The sequence below is a fragment of the Lithobates pipiens genome, unplaced genomic scaffold (assembly GCF_037356315.1).
Source record: "Lithobates pipiens isolate NorthernLeopardFrog02 unplaced genomic scaffold, aLitPip1_a1.2 Scaffold_3, whole genome shotgun sequence".
NCBI classification, from domain to species: domain Eukaryota; kingdom Metazoa; phylum Chordata; class Amphibia; order Anura; family Ranidae; genus Lithobates; species Lithobates pipiens.
Window position 1 is genome coordinate 181139303 of NW_027507790.1, and position 17628 is coordinate 181156930.

General features: G+C 39.7%; 1 protein-coding gene across 1 annotated transcript in view; it reads left to right on the plus strand.

The window, feature by feature from the left end:
- The window catches only part of PDE8B (phosphodiesterase 8B), a 218345-nt gene that overhangs the window by 131551 nt on the left and 69166 nt on the right, over positions 1-17628 (plus strand). The window contains exons 2-3 of the mRNA XM_077462583.1: positions 9448-9507; positions 15744-15934. Of these exons, the coding sequence (XP_077318709.1) occupies positions 9448-9507; positions 15744-15934 (251 nt within the window). The remainder of the gene's footprint in view (positions 1-9447; positions 9508-15743; positions 15935-17628) is intronic.

Genomic DNA, 17628 nt, shown 5'->3' on the forward strand with positions numbered 1-17628 from the left:
GTATTTTTCGGAACGGAAACTAAATTCCAAAACAAAATATTTTAGCGTGCTCATGTCTACCGCTCAGCTCAGTAAACTGGCCACTGTGAGTGCCTACTCCTGCAGCCTTCTCAGTCATGTTCAACCGAAGTTCAGAGGGCAGTAAATCTACACTGCTAAGGCAGTTAAACAAATGTTTCTTACTGCACAGAGAGGGGAATCTTTGACTACCAACAATGTTGAAAACTGACGTCAGCCCCTCTATACTAGAAACTTCACACCCCAGGTTCCATAGCAGCTGCATGGGCTGCTATAGCTGCTGTTAAGCAGAGAACACACAGACCAATTTAATTCAATAAGTGTGTTGATCGAAAGAAAAACACAGATTCCTGCATCCACACAAGCCATGTGGATGCAGGGACTTCCCTCGCCTTGCTATTGATTGTATTCTGACAGCGGGGATCCCCTTCTTCCCTCCCCCTTCCCACCACATCAGAATACACTGATCAGCGCTGCAGCCATTGTCTGGAAGAACTGATCAAATGCTGGTTTTGCAGCAAAACCATTTGATAGAAGCCATTCTAACAACCAGCTTCTGTTGAACAGACAGGGTACACACGTATTTAAATTTGTCTGGTTGCCGCTGAACCAGCTCCATTTCAATATGTGTACAGCTTTACACCACTGGTGGCTGGGGTGGGATGTTCTACCGCCTGTAACATCACTACCCTATTGAGGAAGTCATATACTTCTTTATTAAGGCCCCTTTCACATGGAGCAGATTCTGTTCCGACCACCAGGGGATACAGTGGTGTGAAAAAGTGTTTGCCCCCTTCCTCATTTCCTGTTCCTTTGCATGTTTGTCACACTTAAGTGTTTCGGAACATCAAACCAATTTAAACAATAGTCAAGGACAACACAAGTAAACACAAAATGCAATTTGTAAATGAAGGTGTTTATTATTAAAGGTGAAAAAAAATCCAAACCATCATGGCCCTGTGTGAAAAAGTGATTGCCCCCTAAACCTATTAACTGGTTGGGCCACCCTTAGCAGCAACATCTGCAACCAAGCGTTTGCGATAACGTGCAATGAGGCTTTTACAGCGTCCTGGAGGAATTTTGGCCCACTCATCTTTGCAGAATTGTCCTAATTCAGTTACATTAGAGGGTTTTCGAGCATGAACGGCCTTTTTAAGGTCATACCACAACATCTCAATAGGATTCAGGTCAGGACTTTGGCTAGGCCACTCCAAAGTCTTCATTTTGTTTTTCTTCAGCCATTCGGTGGTGGAGTGCTGGTGTGTTTAGGATCATTGTCCTGCTGCAGAACCCAAGTTCGTTTCAGCTTGAGTACACGAACAGATGGTCGGACATTCTCCTTCAGGATCTCTTGGTAGACAGCAGAATTCATAGTTCCTTTTTTCACGGCAAGTCTTCCAGGTCCTGAAGCAGCAAAACAGCCCCAGACCATCACACTACCACCACCATATTTTACTGTTGGTATAATGTTCTTTTTATGAAATGCAGTGTTCCTTCTACGCCAGATATACTTGGACACACACCTTCCAAAGAGTTCCACTTTTGTCTCATCGGTCCACAGAATGTTGTCCCAAAAGTCTTGGGGATCATCAAGATGTGTTGTGGAGAAATTGAGACGAGCTTTGATGTTCTTTTTGCTCAGCAGTGGTTTTCTCCTTGGAACTCTGCCATGCAGGCCATTTTTGCCCAGTCTTTTCCTGATGGTGGAGGCATGAACGCTGACCTTAACTGAGGCAAGTGAGGCCTGCAGTTCCTTGGACGTTGTTGTGGGGTCTTTTGTGACCTCTTGGATGAGTCGTCGCTGCGCTCTTGGGGTAATTTTGGGCGGCCGGCCACTCCTGGGAAGGTTCCCCACTGTTCCATGTCTTCGCCATTTGTTGATAATGGCTCTCACTGTGGTTCGCTGGATTCCCAAAGCTTTGGAAATGGCTTTATAACCCTTTCCAGACTGATAGATCTCAATTACTTTCTTTCTCAATTGTTCCTGAATTTCTTTGGGTCTCGGCATGATGTGTAGCTTTTAAGGATCTTCTGGTGGACCTTACTGTGTCAAGCAGCTCCTATTTAAGTGATGCCTTGATTGTGAACAGGTGTGGCAATAATCAGGCCTGGGTGTGGCTAGAGAAATTGAACTCAGGTGTGGACAACCACAGTTATAGTATGTTTTAACAAGGGGGGCAATCACTTTTTCACACAGGGCCATGATGGTTTGGATTTTTTTTCACCTTTAATAATAAACACCTTCATTTACAAATTGCATTTTGTGTTTACTTGTGTTGTCCTTGACTATTGTTTAAATTGGTTTGATGTTCCGAAACACTTAAGTGTGACAAACATGCAAAGGAACAGGAAATGAGGAAGGGGGCAAACACTTTTTCACACCACCAGGGCAGCTGATAGAAATCATGGGGCCCCATACAGCATACCTGTCTGGGGGCCCCCTTTAGCCCCACCCTTATCCTCTTCCAGGCTTTCAGCGGCTGCAGGAGGAAATTGGAGAGATCGGTTCCTCTAGATCAGTGTTTATCAACATTTTACCAGTCATGTTACAATATATTGCCTCTTTACTGCCTGTCAACTGTCTCTGAAAAGCGATCTGAGCCTGGATTGCTTTTCAGAGGAATGGTGTTTTCTTGTTGGTATTATGAACCGCTCTAAGAAAATCAGCTCTGATCATACAGAAAAAGGGTGTCAAGTTTAAAAGTAGTGTATACACACACACACGCGCACATATACAAATATGCATATAAATACATACACACAGATATAAATGCACACACATATACATACATATAAATCCAAACACATATACATACACACACACGTAAATATACACACACATAAAAGCACACACAGACACATCTCTTAAACGGTAGCTGTCTGCTAAGGAGGACCTGTTGTTACACATGGCAGAGGTCATGAGGCTAGATTTGCATAGCAGCCGGCAACTTTTTTTTGGGACAGGGGGACAAAAATGACAGATTTCTGGCCATGCTTTCTCAACAGAATTGGCCCCTCACTTCTACTGCATATCCAAAATCTGTGCATTTGAAGGGTCTATTGTCTCCTTTCCCGAGGGGATACTGTGAGAATTTACCATCTACTATAGTCGTTTAAATCCCTCTTCCCTGCCCTCTGATTTTGAGCACACACACATGCATAATTACAAACATATACAGGTTGCTTTTGTTTTAATTGTCAGCAGCACTATACCTTCAATCTCCATGCCGGGTACTGACCTCTAGGGGGAGGCAGAGAGCACAGTACACACTGCAAGCCAGCTCTCCCTTTGCTTTCACTTTCAGTGTAACTGTAAAGAGTGAGATCGAGTTCCTGCATCACCGATTTACACATCAGCTAAGGATCAGGCAGCCACTTCTCTAACAATTCAGGCATGGGGGGGGGGGGGGGCACACGTGCCCCCTGCAGCATGCAGCCCAAGCTCAATGGTGACCCCTATATGTCTGCTCCTGCCTTAAGCAGAAGGAGATGAATCACTCCGCATGGGAAGGGAATGTGCAGGGCGGGACTTGAGCCAGTTGTGGAGTGGCTGCGGAAGTGACATGCTCCCGAAATAGAAAAAATAGTACCTCACATCCACAAGAACAAAACATGAATACGGAGGCACCCAGAAAGATGAAAAAAGCTCAGATAAGTCGGATGCTGGCTGAGACTTTTTTTTTTTTTTTACTCTGCATTCTTTTATTCTCTGATTGCCGGGCCCCCCTGCTGGCTGGGCCCGGTACAGCAGGGCCAGTTGTACTGGCTTATCAGCGGCCCTGCACACCACTGTATGTATATTACCTGCTGAATGGTGCAGAGTGGGTGAACGACACATCCATGTCTGCTCAGTTTCTCCAAAGTGGACATGGGCAGAGCCCGCTGTACTCTTTGGGCGGTCGGGAGTAAATAGACTGTCCATTTACACCCAGTTACCTCCGATCCACTCCACCAAAACATAAGAGGACATAGCACTAGCTCTCATATTTTTTAGTGGGCCTGATCGGACGTGGAGGTGGGTGGGTGAAAATGAACTCAAGTCTGTTTCCAACCACTTGTCCATAGGGATAAATGGACATCAAGACCGCCTGAAAAATTAACAGGTGGGCATAATCGGAAAGCCTGTCTGAAAGGGGCCTAATGCATGACCTAAGAACTCCTTAGCAGTTTATATACAGTATGTTGATTGGGTTGCAAATATCCAACAAGCGATGCACTTTTCACCCTATAGTTAGCCTAATTGCCATATTTTGTCATATTTGCCCCTCACTGATAATTATACATGTCAATGAATTTTCATTTTTCATTGCTCACATGCTGCTCGTAATATAGACCAAAACTCATGGTAAGACATGTTGTAAAACACTGTGTTCTGCCTTCTATGATCTCTAGCAGTTCTTATCACTCCTTCCACAGGCTGCTTGAGTAAACAATACTTAATCATTACACCTCACTATAGCTTTAGTATAAAGAATGAAATACTGTATACAGGAGAGGATTTATTACATCACTCCCCATTCATTTAAACATATATTTATAGGTTAATCATTTAACATTTGTTTTACAATTATCTCTCATAGACCAGTTGCCATTGTCAGTTACCTATATCATTTTGGAAAACGTCTCAGATTTTATTTTTAGTAGAATATTTTTTGAAGTGAACGTGTGCTTTTTCATCCTAATTCTGTTCGCTGGAGTCAGACTTTACTCATACCGTGGTTCACATAGAGCAGTGGTTGTCAACTTATATACGTTTTTTGTTGTTTGTAATGTGCTAAGCTCCTTCCATATGTACCTTAATGCAAAGGCTAGGTATAGCTTGGGGTATTTGCCACTTATCTGCACAGCTCATCGGCTGAATTATGCGTACGGAGACATTAGATGATTTCAGCTGCCATTATGCTTTTGCTGGCCATCCAATGTTTCCCTTGTGCCTTTAAGGAGAAGTAGGCCGGCTCTTAAAGGATATCTAAACATTAGTTTAATAAAAACAAAAAACAAACATGTCATACTTACCAGTGTTAATTTCGTAGACTAAAACGACTAAAACATTTTAGTCGACTAAATGAATACTATTGTAGTCGACTAAAATACAACTAAAACAATTGAGATGACTAAAATATGATTAAAACTAAAATGGCATTTTAGTCAAAAGACTAAAATGGGACTAAAACTAAAATGCTATTTTAGGCAAAAGTCTAATGCCCTGTACACACGGTCAGAAATTCCGACGGAAAAGTTCTGATAGGATTATATTGTTGGAAAATCCGATCGCGTGTGGACTCTATTGGACTTTCTGATGGAAAAAAATTTGAGAGCAGGATCTAAAATTTTCAGACAAAAATATCCGTTCAGACTTTTTCCGATCGTTTGTGGAGAATTCCGATGGACAAAGTGCCATGCATGCTCAGATCAAATTACGAGACCAAAGCTATTGGCTACTAGCCTCAATGTAATCCCATCATATGCAACGAACGTCACTACGTTCCCAACTACCAGATTTTCTGACAACTTTGTCTGACCGTGTGTATGTAACACCAGTTTCGGACAAAATCTGTCCGAATAAATCTTACAGATTACAGTACTGTATAGAAAAATTACACACCCCCCTTTGCCCCTAGTGGTCTGTCCAGTGCCCTGCATGTAGTTTTATATTATAAATACAGTTTTTTCTGCCTGGAATTTGGAGATTGTCCATAGCAACCAAAAATTGTCCCTTTATGTCAAAAGTGGTTATAGATCAGCCAGAAAACAGCAATAATAAATTATAATCACTTGCAGAATTGAGTGATAGCGATTTCTGGGGAAATTCGTCATCAAATACTAAATCTAATGACAGTGACAATTCTGCAACTGAGTAAATTTCAGTGTTTTTGATTTGATTACATTATTGAATAATTTTTATTATTATTATATTATTATTTGTTATACTTATTTATAGTTATTTATTATATTATAATTTATGATTGAGTTATTCCTAAGAATTGCAGGCCTACAATATAAAACGCCAAATTTCCATGCAAAATAATGGTACCGCTTTCAGAACCTAAAATCAGAAATAATCATACCACCAGGGAGGTTAATATATAAAATTACTGTTTTTACATCTAGATGTGTTTATGTAGCGTCTAACTTACTAATACATTTTTATCTGTTAATACTATTAGTGGTGCACTTTTTTATATCCACATGTTGGCAACATAATATGCTAACATGACCTGTGTGCAAATCTAAAAGTTTAGAGGTGCGCCCGTTCAACCCATGCAATTGCTTGTACGTTGCTTAACATTTACTAAGATTTTGGCCACACAGTAAACAAACTCATGTGAACGAATGCAAGAGCCGCTTGCGCATGTGCACTGCTTGCATTAATCTCACTCAGTTCTAAATGTACTTGCAGGCACAGCAGGCTTTCTCTGAAAAAGTTACTTTCTCATTCTATTTTGGGCATATTTGTTACTTGGGCAGTTGTTACTAAACTTCCTCACATCACCCCATAATATTGGCACCTCCATCTTCTGGCAATTTTGAATTGGAGATGCCGTGCGCCATGTCTATAGTGGCACACAGATTGCATTCTCCCATGCGCTGAGATCGCTATAGTAAATGGGGGATTTGTGCTCTGTTACCACCATTTCGTAAATATGGCCTCTTTGCCCTGCATAGTCAAAGTTTTTATTTATTTTTTGCCATGACATACACAAACATGTAACAAAATTAACCTATTGTACATTATATATTAAATGGTGGTCAGGGGTTGCAGGAAACAATGGTCATTCAACATTTCATATCATGTCAGATAACCCCCATAATTTCTTGATATCCTTGGCAAGAGATTGCATTTTCTTTTTTTGTATGCATCGATGGATGTCTGCTTTCAATAATGCTCAGAAAGAGAATGATGTAAGGTGTATAAAACATCATTTTCCAGGATGAATCATATCCTTCATTGGAAAACAACCTGAAATGATTGCATGCAATAAAAACAGGAGCATTATTATTGTAAAATCTGTTCTACCGTACATTATGATCATTAACAAAATCCATCGATTCGCATCAAGGGTGCTGAAAATGTTTATTTATTTCCACCTTAATGCTAATGTTTTTCCTGTTAAACTATTAGGCCATTAAACCAATAGACACTCTTTCTGTCATGGTACTGTCACCAACACAGGCCCCTCCTTTCAGTTCTCTCATTGGCGTGGCCGAATCTAACCCAATCATTTCTGTTATTTTCTGCAGATGCTCCATCATTCTTGTTGTTAACCTATTCTACTTATGTTCTTCAGAGGATTTGTTAACTTAAACATTCTGTGGCTAAACCTTGTTTATATTAAAAATAGGCACCCACTGACTGTTCAAATAGTAAATCCAGCAATAACAAAGTGTCTATTGACTGAGATCTGTATGACCTCACTGCTTACTGTCTTGAATGCTGTGATGGAAAGTGAAACTTGTTAGTCGAATGTGAAAGGAGTGATGACTGTGCCCGTTGTAAGTGGATTCATATATGAAAAGCTGAGATAAATCATATTACTGCCACTGGAGGCCGCCATTTTGTTGGCTGGTAACAAATCAAACTATGCAAGAAATACATTTGCAGTTCAGTTTCTAGGATCTGATGACCTCAAGCCTAGGGGGCAGGCTTTTGTTAATAACGTCTTTCTTGGGTCATTTGCGGAGTTCTTGGCCAGCTTTGTTGTGCAGCTTACAGAAGAAACAGTGAACAGACCATCTAGAACTCAATTAAAAAAGCTATAACATACAGATAAGGATATCAATTTTAGCTATGTAACTATTCTTATTGGACTTAGCTGAAAATAATTGTCATTTTTTTGGGCAAAATCGGTATCCTCTCTATTATCTAAAAATGTTTTGTACTATATATATATATATATATTTTTATTATTATTAGAAACAAATACTGTATTTAAAACACGGATACTAAGAAGCTTAAATAAAAATAAGTCACTCAAAGCCCTTGTACACACGGTCGGAGAGTCCGTCGGAATGTGTCCTATCGGACTGTGTTGTCGGATAATCCGACTGTGTGTGGTATGCATCGGACTGATTCCGTCGGAATATCCGTCGGACCCAATTTTCCAACTTGTTGGAAATATTTTCCAACAAACTGGTCTGATTGGACATACTCCGATCATGTGTAGAGAATTCCGATCGGACAAAGTGCCACGCATGCTCAGATCAAATTCCTACACCAAAGCTATTGACTACTAGCCTGAACGTAGTCCCGTCATAACGAAATAACGTCATTACATTCTGGACGATCAGATTTTCCGATAACTTGGTCCGACCGTGTGTATGCAACAGTTTCGGACACAATCCGTTGGACAAAATCCGTCGGACAAAATCCAACGGATTTGGTTGGCAGTTCGTTTCCCATTGAATGCATGCACACAGTACTTAAAGCAGAACATTTCGTCATTTTTTCAACTTTTCATCTATTAAACCTTCTGCCCTTTTTGTTTTATCTTAGAATATTAAAACATGTTTTTTTCTTCTAGTAAATACCTTATACAGCCCACTTCCTGTTTTTTGTCTGGTAAAAAGCCTAGACTTATGATATCATGCACAGCTCTCTCCCTCACTCTTGTGGGAGTTTGCCAGGAAAGGAGGAAGGGATAAGCAATAAGAGGGCCAATGGGGGCTGCAGAGATGGAGGTGTGTGTCTGTGTAAATCCAGGAAGTGAACAGGCAGCAGCTTCAACAGCCCACAGTTAAAATGGTTGCAGCCAGACTCAGTGGAGGGAGATTTTTGCAGCATTTTTGGCAAGTACAGAATCATACTATATATAAAATAATATGCAAAGTGATTGCAGGGAAGCTTCAGAATTCCAAAGATGCTTTATTAATAATCATGTGAGTAGACAGCAGTTCCTCTTTAACATCCTAAGGAAACACATTTTTAAATTCAAGGACATTTGGTAAGAATTATACTAGACTAGACAGTGCAAGTGTAGGATATTTATAAGCCTGGAAGGTATATCACACAATGTTCTTTGTAAAGAAAGGTCTAAATGAAAGGTTTTATTGTCTGTATTGCATAATAACACACATCCTTCACAATGAACAACCCATCACATTTCTGTGCAACATACATACTCAAATGAATTAAAAGGTATTTAAAATCTTTGGTTAATTCACAGTAAGTAACTTTGTTTTAATGTTTTAGGCAACTGTCCATAGTTCAGTATACAGTATAGGCTAAAACTTTGTTTTATGTCATGACATAGCTAGATAGCAAGCCGGGGGAATATAAATCTGCTTCTGCAGGTCAGGGCAGCAAGAACATGTATTTTATGATATTCTGTTCTGCCATTGTTACATGTTTTGCAAATCTAGATACCCAATTTACTTTTACTGTTTATATAAAAAGAATACAGAATAATGAACCACATTCTTAACTTTTAGCAGGTTTCGTCAACAGAACTGTGGCTGGGACCTATGAGACTAACACAGGATCCTATACAGGTAATTCAATCTTGCCTTTTAACTCAGAGAATGCAACAAAATATTATTTAGCTTTATTAAACAGCTATATAAAGTGACGTTGATCTGTTATACTAGAAAATGAACCCATGTGTTGCCGATTTTTTGTGTAGAAAGATGTGTATTGGAAGAACATTGGCTTTCCCCATCTATTTTCCTAGTTACAGCAACATGGTTTTCTTAATTGCCTTCCCCCAACTCCCAGGCAAAACATTTTGACCCCCCACTGGTTCAATTACCCAGGAATGAGGAAAATACCTGAGGCACTCTTTTTTTTTTTTTTTCATTGGCCCTGTTTAGTCACATGGCATGGGGAGATGGTTAGTCCTATGTAAGCTCCAACTAAAGCAACTTGCAGCTTACACAGTGACCGAGGAGAGTGGTTGGGAAACAAAGGAAAGGTATGTTCTTCTGAAGAGGTTTTTTAAAATGTCTCTACATGGTCAAAAAAAACATTTAAGGATGAATCTAGTTTCATAAGAAATCCCCCACTGTCTCCCTGCCTTTCTCATCATATACTGTAACTCAAAAAAGACAGCTCTCATATGCACTGAACTAAAGTTTGCTCTCCCCAGCTTTTTTAAAGCTGTAATAGTGTTTGGAAAGTCTGGCTGTCCAGAACCATTACCTAATTGCAATGTTTGGCCTGACCATACAGAATATTGGGTATCCTGAGCACATGCTATGAGTTATAGATGGTGACCAATATTATTCTCAGTGGTTCAGTGTATGAGTAGTGAGAGTGCCAGAGTACAGCAGAGAATGAGCTAACCCGGGCATCCATATCATTTGGCACTCTCCAATCCTGGGAACCTTCAAGTATACCCTCAAAACCAACCTCTTTAGAGAAGCATACAACTACATAATGTGCCAAAACATAAGTCTCCTGGTCCACGCATTTTTGACCTAATGACTCTGGGTCTCCAACAGAAGCCTGAGGCTTATACGCAAGAGAAACAATCAGAGAATGGGATAACCTGTGCAGGTTGCTATTATTTTTCTCCCGATAAGTTGGTACCAAAGGCACTTGTAGTATACCTTCCTTGCCTCCCTTCATAGCTTGGATTCAGACTGCTACAGGATGAGACTACTGATGTTCAGAGACTCAGCAGTCACCTTTGATGCCTCTGGGTGGCTGACTGCTCTCTGATGTCTATGGTGGTTTTTATTCTCTTCAGTCCAATCCAGCAATGCGTCTTTGTCTAAAGCCAGCCATACATGGATTGAAATTTGGCTTTTTCTGCAGGGGCTGGGCAAATTTCGATCTATGAATGAGCACCCTGGTTATACACAAGTCGATCCATCAATTGACTTGTGTACAATCAGCCTTTCTGTTTTTTCATGAGCAATTAGTGCCGCCGGCTATAGTTGGCAACACTAATCTTTGTGTTCTGCCGGCAGGGAAGGCTCCTCACCAGCAGAACAGAATAGCTCTGCGGGAGGGATACCCCTATCAACACTGACTGTGTTGATGAAGAAATTGAGCGATTTTCTTTCAATCCACCACAAGTATAATGTATGGTCTGCCTAAGGAACACACTATTACCTCATGTACAGCTTTTTTTTACTTCCCTTATTACTTGTGTCTACCTCTTAGACCTCTAGATTGTACATTTGTGGATTACTGGGACTCCCTGCTGATTCTCACATAGAACTTGCAGTCACTGAACCCTATACTTAGCCATGGAAACTATAGCCCACAATTGGCTATCTCCTCAACCTCCCACAACACGCCTCTGGATAGATAAGGTAAATTCAATCCTGCATCTACAAAATTGCAACTGCAGAGGCAGTTCTCAAAATTCAAAAATATGAGAAAATATGACATAATTGTCTAAAGCAGCCTTTTTCAACCAGGGAGCCCAGGCACCCTGGGTTGCTTTGAGGTTTCTTCAGGGGTGCCTTGGGAAATTGGCCAAAAATTGTAAACAAGCTGGCGTGTGGATGAAGCCTGCCTTTTAGTTACACAAAGCCACAGGTTTTCATTGTGTACAATTACAACCTTCTAGCTGCCGGTGTCCTAACGACCAATGCCATCATCAGTCGATATGGAGGATGTCAGTCGCCTGCATAGCATCCTTGTGTCCCCCTCTCCTGTCCCTATTCATTAGCGTTGGAGTCACATTATGTGATGGAGAAAAACTGAGGGAGAAGAGAAACATTGGAATACTAGTCAGTACCAGTTTGCAAAAGTGTATTTGCTTTGGAAGAATAAATTCCCTCTAATGCTGGGTGTCCTACTTGTGTGGATGTTCCTGCATTATGTAAAACTATTAGAATATTTATTTACATTTTTTAATTGGGTGCCTCGAAATTGTCCACAATTTGCCTTGACTGAAAAAAGGTTGAGAAACACTGTGCTAAAGGACACTATTCTTGCACCCCCTGCTTTAGTTATGCTGTAATAACTAAACCTGGCAAAACATACCATGAAAACCTTCCCCTTTTGAAATCATTTATCTTCTTACCTTGGAAAAACAAGAAAATGTTAATGCTTTCAGGCCAAAGAGAAGCCAATATAAAAGCACATACGTGTATTTATACCAGCTGCAATTAAAAACACGTTGTGATGTTTTTGGTAATGCAACTGGGTTGAATTGAAGTGTTTTAAAGCTGCTTAAACTTTCGCTTTAACTATAATAATAATCCTAATGTGCCTTTATTTATAATAAACACGTTTGCCCCTTTTTGAAAGATTGTTAAGTACGTGTTTGGAGCATCCATATTAGAAAAACAGTGCAGTGTGCAGAGAAGTTTGAAAGCAGGTCACTAAGTCCAGCGGCTCTTGTCAGACTACGGGGAATTTATTGATTCTGTCACAAAGCGGAGTTGCTATGGTAATACACTCCAACAACCCAGGGTCATGGAACAGTGCTGTGTTTACAAGAGTCTGAATGACTGCAGCCTTTCCTAATTCCCGAAAAAGCATACCCTTATATAACAACACAATTCCGTGGTTAAACATTGCTTTTATCAATATACAATATCTCACATTTTTTAAAATATTTTATTATATCTTTTCATGTGACAATACTGAAGAAATGACACTTTGCTACAATGTAAAGTAGTGAGTGTACAGCTTGTATAACAGTGTACATTTTCTGTCCCCTCAAAATAACTCAACACACAGCCATTAATGACTAAACCACTGGCAACAAAAGTGAGTACACCCCTAAGTGAAAATGTCCAAATTGGCACCAAAGTGTCAATATTTTGTGTGGCCCCCATTATTTTCCAGCACTGCCCGAACCCTCTTGGGCATGGAGTTCACCAGTGCTTCAAAGGTTGCCACTGGAGTCCTCTTACACTCCTCCATGTTAACACCATGGAGTTGGTGGATGGTAGAGACCTTGCGCTCCTCCACCTTCCATTTGAGGATACCCCACAGAGGCTCAATAGGGTTTAGGTCTGGAGACATGCTTGGCAAGTCCATCACCTTTACCCTCAGCTTCTTTAGTAAGGCAGTGGTTGTCTTGAAGGTGTGTTTGGGGTCGTTATCATGTTGGAATATTGCCCTGCGGCCCAGTCTCCGAAGGGAGGGAATCATGCTCTGCTTTAGTATTTCACTGTACATGTTGGCATTCATAGTTGATCTGTAATGATCTGATTAACTCCACTATGAAATACTACATTTTGGAGTCAATCAGATCGATACATGTATGTGGAAATTCCAGTGACTATTTTTGCCTAGCTCGGAAGGTGAGCGCGCACTTCATAGGTGGTGGTGATCATTGAACCGCTATTTCTTTACCTATTCACGTATGGAGGATTTATTTATATTGTGATGTTTTAATGTACATATTTTTTGTCACTATTCTTTTGTTATATTTTTTATGTGTATATGTTAGGGGGCACTGTGCAATTACCAAAGCTTGATACTAGCGCACCATTATCACCCAGTTTATGAATTTAACTGGCATGTCATGTAAGGATTCTTGTGGAAAAGTAATGTGAAAAATTAAGTGCACCCCGTGGAAATTCTTGACTTTTTCAACATATTTCAACCTGAAAAAATGTGAGACTTATTCAACAGTGCCTGCAGATAAAGATGATAAACTTGAATAAAAGCAAAGGAAAAATGTGTCCTTCAATCATGTATTCAACATCAATATCAATAGATGCAATGATGTGAAAAAAAAACAATGATATCTTTGGCATCAAAAGCTGGTTAAGCCCCCACAAAATGATTTCTTGTAGACATTTTGTATAACTGCCCATCGGTATCTGTAACATGCATATCTACTTTTACTGTGACCTAACAACTCTATCTTTGGTTGATCAGTCTTCTGCAAATTCTTTCAGAAGGCCGGTTCTTTGCCTACATGTTCAATGTCAATTGCTCTAATATTATTTTTGGACAGTAAAGGATTTTTGCTAACATACCGTCTACCCAGGTAAAATTGGTACAATCTCTTTCTGAATGTAGATGTATGCACTTTAACCCGAACTATTACAAGAGTTACTGGGACACCCTGCGATAAAGAATTTGGGTTCTTAGTGAAAATGTTCTAGCATCAAATGATCAGTTCTTTCTTTAAAATCTATGCCACTTGTATATTTTTTCTTACAGTGGAATAGTTGATTTCATATCATTCGACAGGCTTTTTATGCCAAACTCATAGGCCACAACTCCCTTTCTGAAGGGAGAGCTCTACCGGTCTTGCCATCATTACTTCAATATCACAGAAAACACTACACCTTAGATATCTAAAGTTAAAATAAAACAGGTTCCATCTGTTTCTAGTAATTGCCGCCTAATCTTGAACACCTGATTCCAATTTTATGGATTTGAAGTGGTGATAAACATTTACTTGCTTTCCCAGACAAATCTAACTTTTTTTTATCAAAGCCTTGTTTCCTTTTTTGTAAAATAACAAACATGTTTTACGTACCTACTCTATGCAGTGGTTTTGCACAGAGCAGCCTCGATCCTCCTCTTCTCAGGTGCCACGTTGGCGCTTCTGGCTCCTCCCTTCTGGCGGGAGCCTTCACAGCAAGCAGCCAATGGCTCCCACTGCTGCCAAAAGCCAATCAGGAGTGGTAGATGATAGAATGCATGAAGGTAAAAACCTTGTGCCTTTACAACCACTTTAATTTAGATCATGAAAATGAAAAATCATTTGTTATTTTTTTTTGTATGTAATATCTTAAATTTGACCACATTTATCTGTAGGCACAATTTGAATCAAGATCTAATGTTTCCCTTTTTAAAGTTATACTAAAGGTAAAAAAAAAATACTAAGATACTAAGGACATGCTGCAATATATTACATTTTCGCTCTTGGGTTTATTTTTTTGGTCGCTTTTATTTAAAAATGTTTTAACATTTAAAAGTTTTTTTTTAAACGGATGTTTTAGATAATAGATTAAAGACCCAGCTAATTTTTAGAAAATTGTATTTAGGATGCTGTGAAAGGGTTAGAACTTCTGTTTTCTTTTTATCGCTGCCTTCCTATTCATTTAGCAGATTTCTCCATTCCTCCTGTCTAATTAACAGAACAGGAAGTGAGAAAAAAAATCTCTGTAATGGGGACAAAGACAGCTATAACAGCACATTTTCTAGTAGACTGAAGGTGTACCATCTCTGTCAAGACTTAATTGTTGTCTGTTTCCCCATCAGGGAGATTTATCCACTCTTTCTTTCCAAGTGATGGGTGCCAGAGAAAAAATTAAAAAAGATCTCATATAATGGGTTACAGAAAATCATCTTCATGGGGGACACAGACAGCATTTAAAACTGAACTCCAGTCTGCAGTAAAATAGTAGGATTTGCTGTCCCCCCTCCCTTTCTTCCCTGATAATAAGGTTTGATTGCTTGTCTAGTCTAGAGAAGTATTAACACAGAGGAATACTTACATGGTTCCTTGCTGCCCAGGAAGTGGATGGACTCTTGATGTCCTCAGATGATGATTTAGAAAAGGCTGCAACTATTGCACAACCAGCAAATAGGTGCAGCCCTGTGGGGTCCAGGTGCATATGCTGCTAATATTGTATTGCTGACTGAAGGCCAGGGGTTTTTTTTCTCACAAAAATCTATGTAGTACAAAGAAACATTTATTGCCAAGGACATCCATGATGTTCAGCTTGTAAAGCATGCTGAGCTTTCCAGTTATCATATAAAGTGCTAAAAACAATGCAAAAGTCAAAATGACCCACTCTGTGTAGTGGACCTTTGTATTTCATATGAATTGTCTTGTGCTTCAACATCTCATTGTCAGGTGCTGCTGGTGTTCGCAAAGGAAGACAGTCAGAGCGATGCCTTCTGGTGGGCCTGTGACCGGGCTGGGTACAGGTGTAATATAGCCAGAACACCCGAATCAGCCCTGGAGTGTTTCCTTGATAAACATCATGAAATAATTGTTATAGATCACAGGCACTCAAGATACCTTGACGCAGAGGCAGTTTGCAGGCAAGTACAAAGTATGGACACTGTTACTGTATTGTTTGTATGAGATCGATTTTCAATTCATATTATTTAATATGCTTAAAGTAAACTTATCACAATCCTATGCAATTTAACTTGAGCATATTCGCCTCAAATATTAGCCTTTCACAAAAAGTTGGTCTTGGCTCTACCTCCTTCTGCCCCCCACAGCCTCCTATTACCGGAGTTACCCTAGATCAGTGATGGCGAACCTTGGCACCCCAGATGTTTTGGAACTACATTTCCCATGATCCTCAACTACACTGCTAAGTGTATATACACCATTGGAAATATAGTTACAAAACATCTGGGGTGCCAAGTTTCGCCATTACTGCCCTAGATGGACAACTTTACAGACCAGTAGGGAAATGCAGTAGATGGAGCAGCAGGGTCAAGCTCAATTGTTACAGGAAAAAATATATCATTCAGCTGCCTATAGATGTGGATCTACTGATCATTTCATTGAAGGTCACTCCTACATACAGGCATACCCCACTTTTAAGTACACAATGGGGTTTATTTACTAAAGCTAGAAAGGGCAAAATCAGGCTCACTTCTGCATAGAAACCAATGAGCTTCCAGGTTTTATTACTAAAGCTTAATTGAACAAGCTGGGGTTAGAAGCTCATTGGTTTCTATGCAGAAGTGAGCCTGATTTTGCACTTTACAGCTTTAGTAAATAAACCCCATTGTGTACTTAAAAGTGGGGTATGCCTGTATGCATTTTTGTCACCCTGTATGTGACACATTTGTAATATTACCAACAAATTCTTTTGATAGATGTTGCATAGAAATGCTCAGCATGTACAGCATGCGCTGGCCAGAATCTTGTGTTTGGCACAAGTTTGTCCCAGAGCTTAGTGAATGTGATAAAGTTTCACTTTGTAAAGAATACCCATTCATGCTCTAAGGAAATAACAAAAACTGCTTTTTTGCTTGAACATTAGTGGATGATGGAAGCCAGTGCCAGCCAGCACCAGCCTCATTCACTATGCTTTAGGAGAAAAATTGCCTTGCAAAGTGCAACTTCCCTTTTGAAAGTGAACAGCCTATTTGCCTTTGGTAAATCAATCCCAATGAGTCTACTTCTATGTTCTCCAGGATAATTTTGAAGAAGGCAGTATAATGTACCTATTCATCACTGACCATTACAGAGAACAGAGTGCTAAGATTAGAGTGTATGGGCAACATGAAAGGATTTGTCCCAAAATAGTTTGATCAACTTAAATAAAGCACCATTTGTGTCCCCGAGACACAAACAGATCATTTTTACAAGGACAGTCTGTGAGTTACCATGAACCTGTCCTCCATCATAGATTTATTGCAGCTATGTTCACATGTAATATACTGTATTTCCTCAATGATGAAATGGGTGTTATGCTGTAATTCATCCAAAGTTATGATTTCTTGGAGTTTTTTTTTTTATCTAGGAACTAATTAATCATTTAGACCCTTATCTAAACGAAGAATCTGGTCACAGAATGACTAATATCCATCCTTAAACCCACCTAGTTTGGCAGGATAGAAGCAATTTTAAAATTGCTATCTTGGATTTAAAAGTATAGACCCTGTTTACAGTAAATTCTGCCAGTGCTAATTAGAGTACCAAAATTCTTCTAGATTAAAATCATCTTTTTTAATGGTTTAAACCTTCTTGGTGGAAATACTGTGAAATGCCG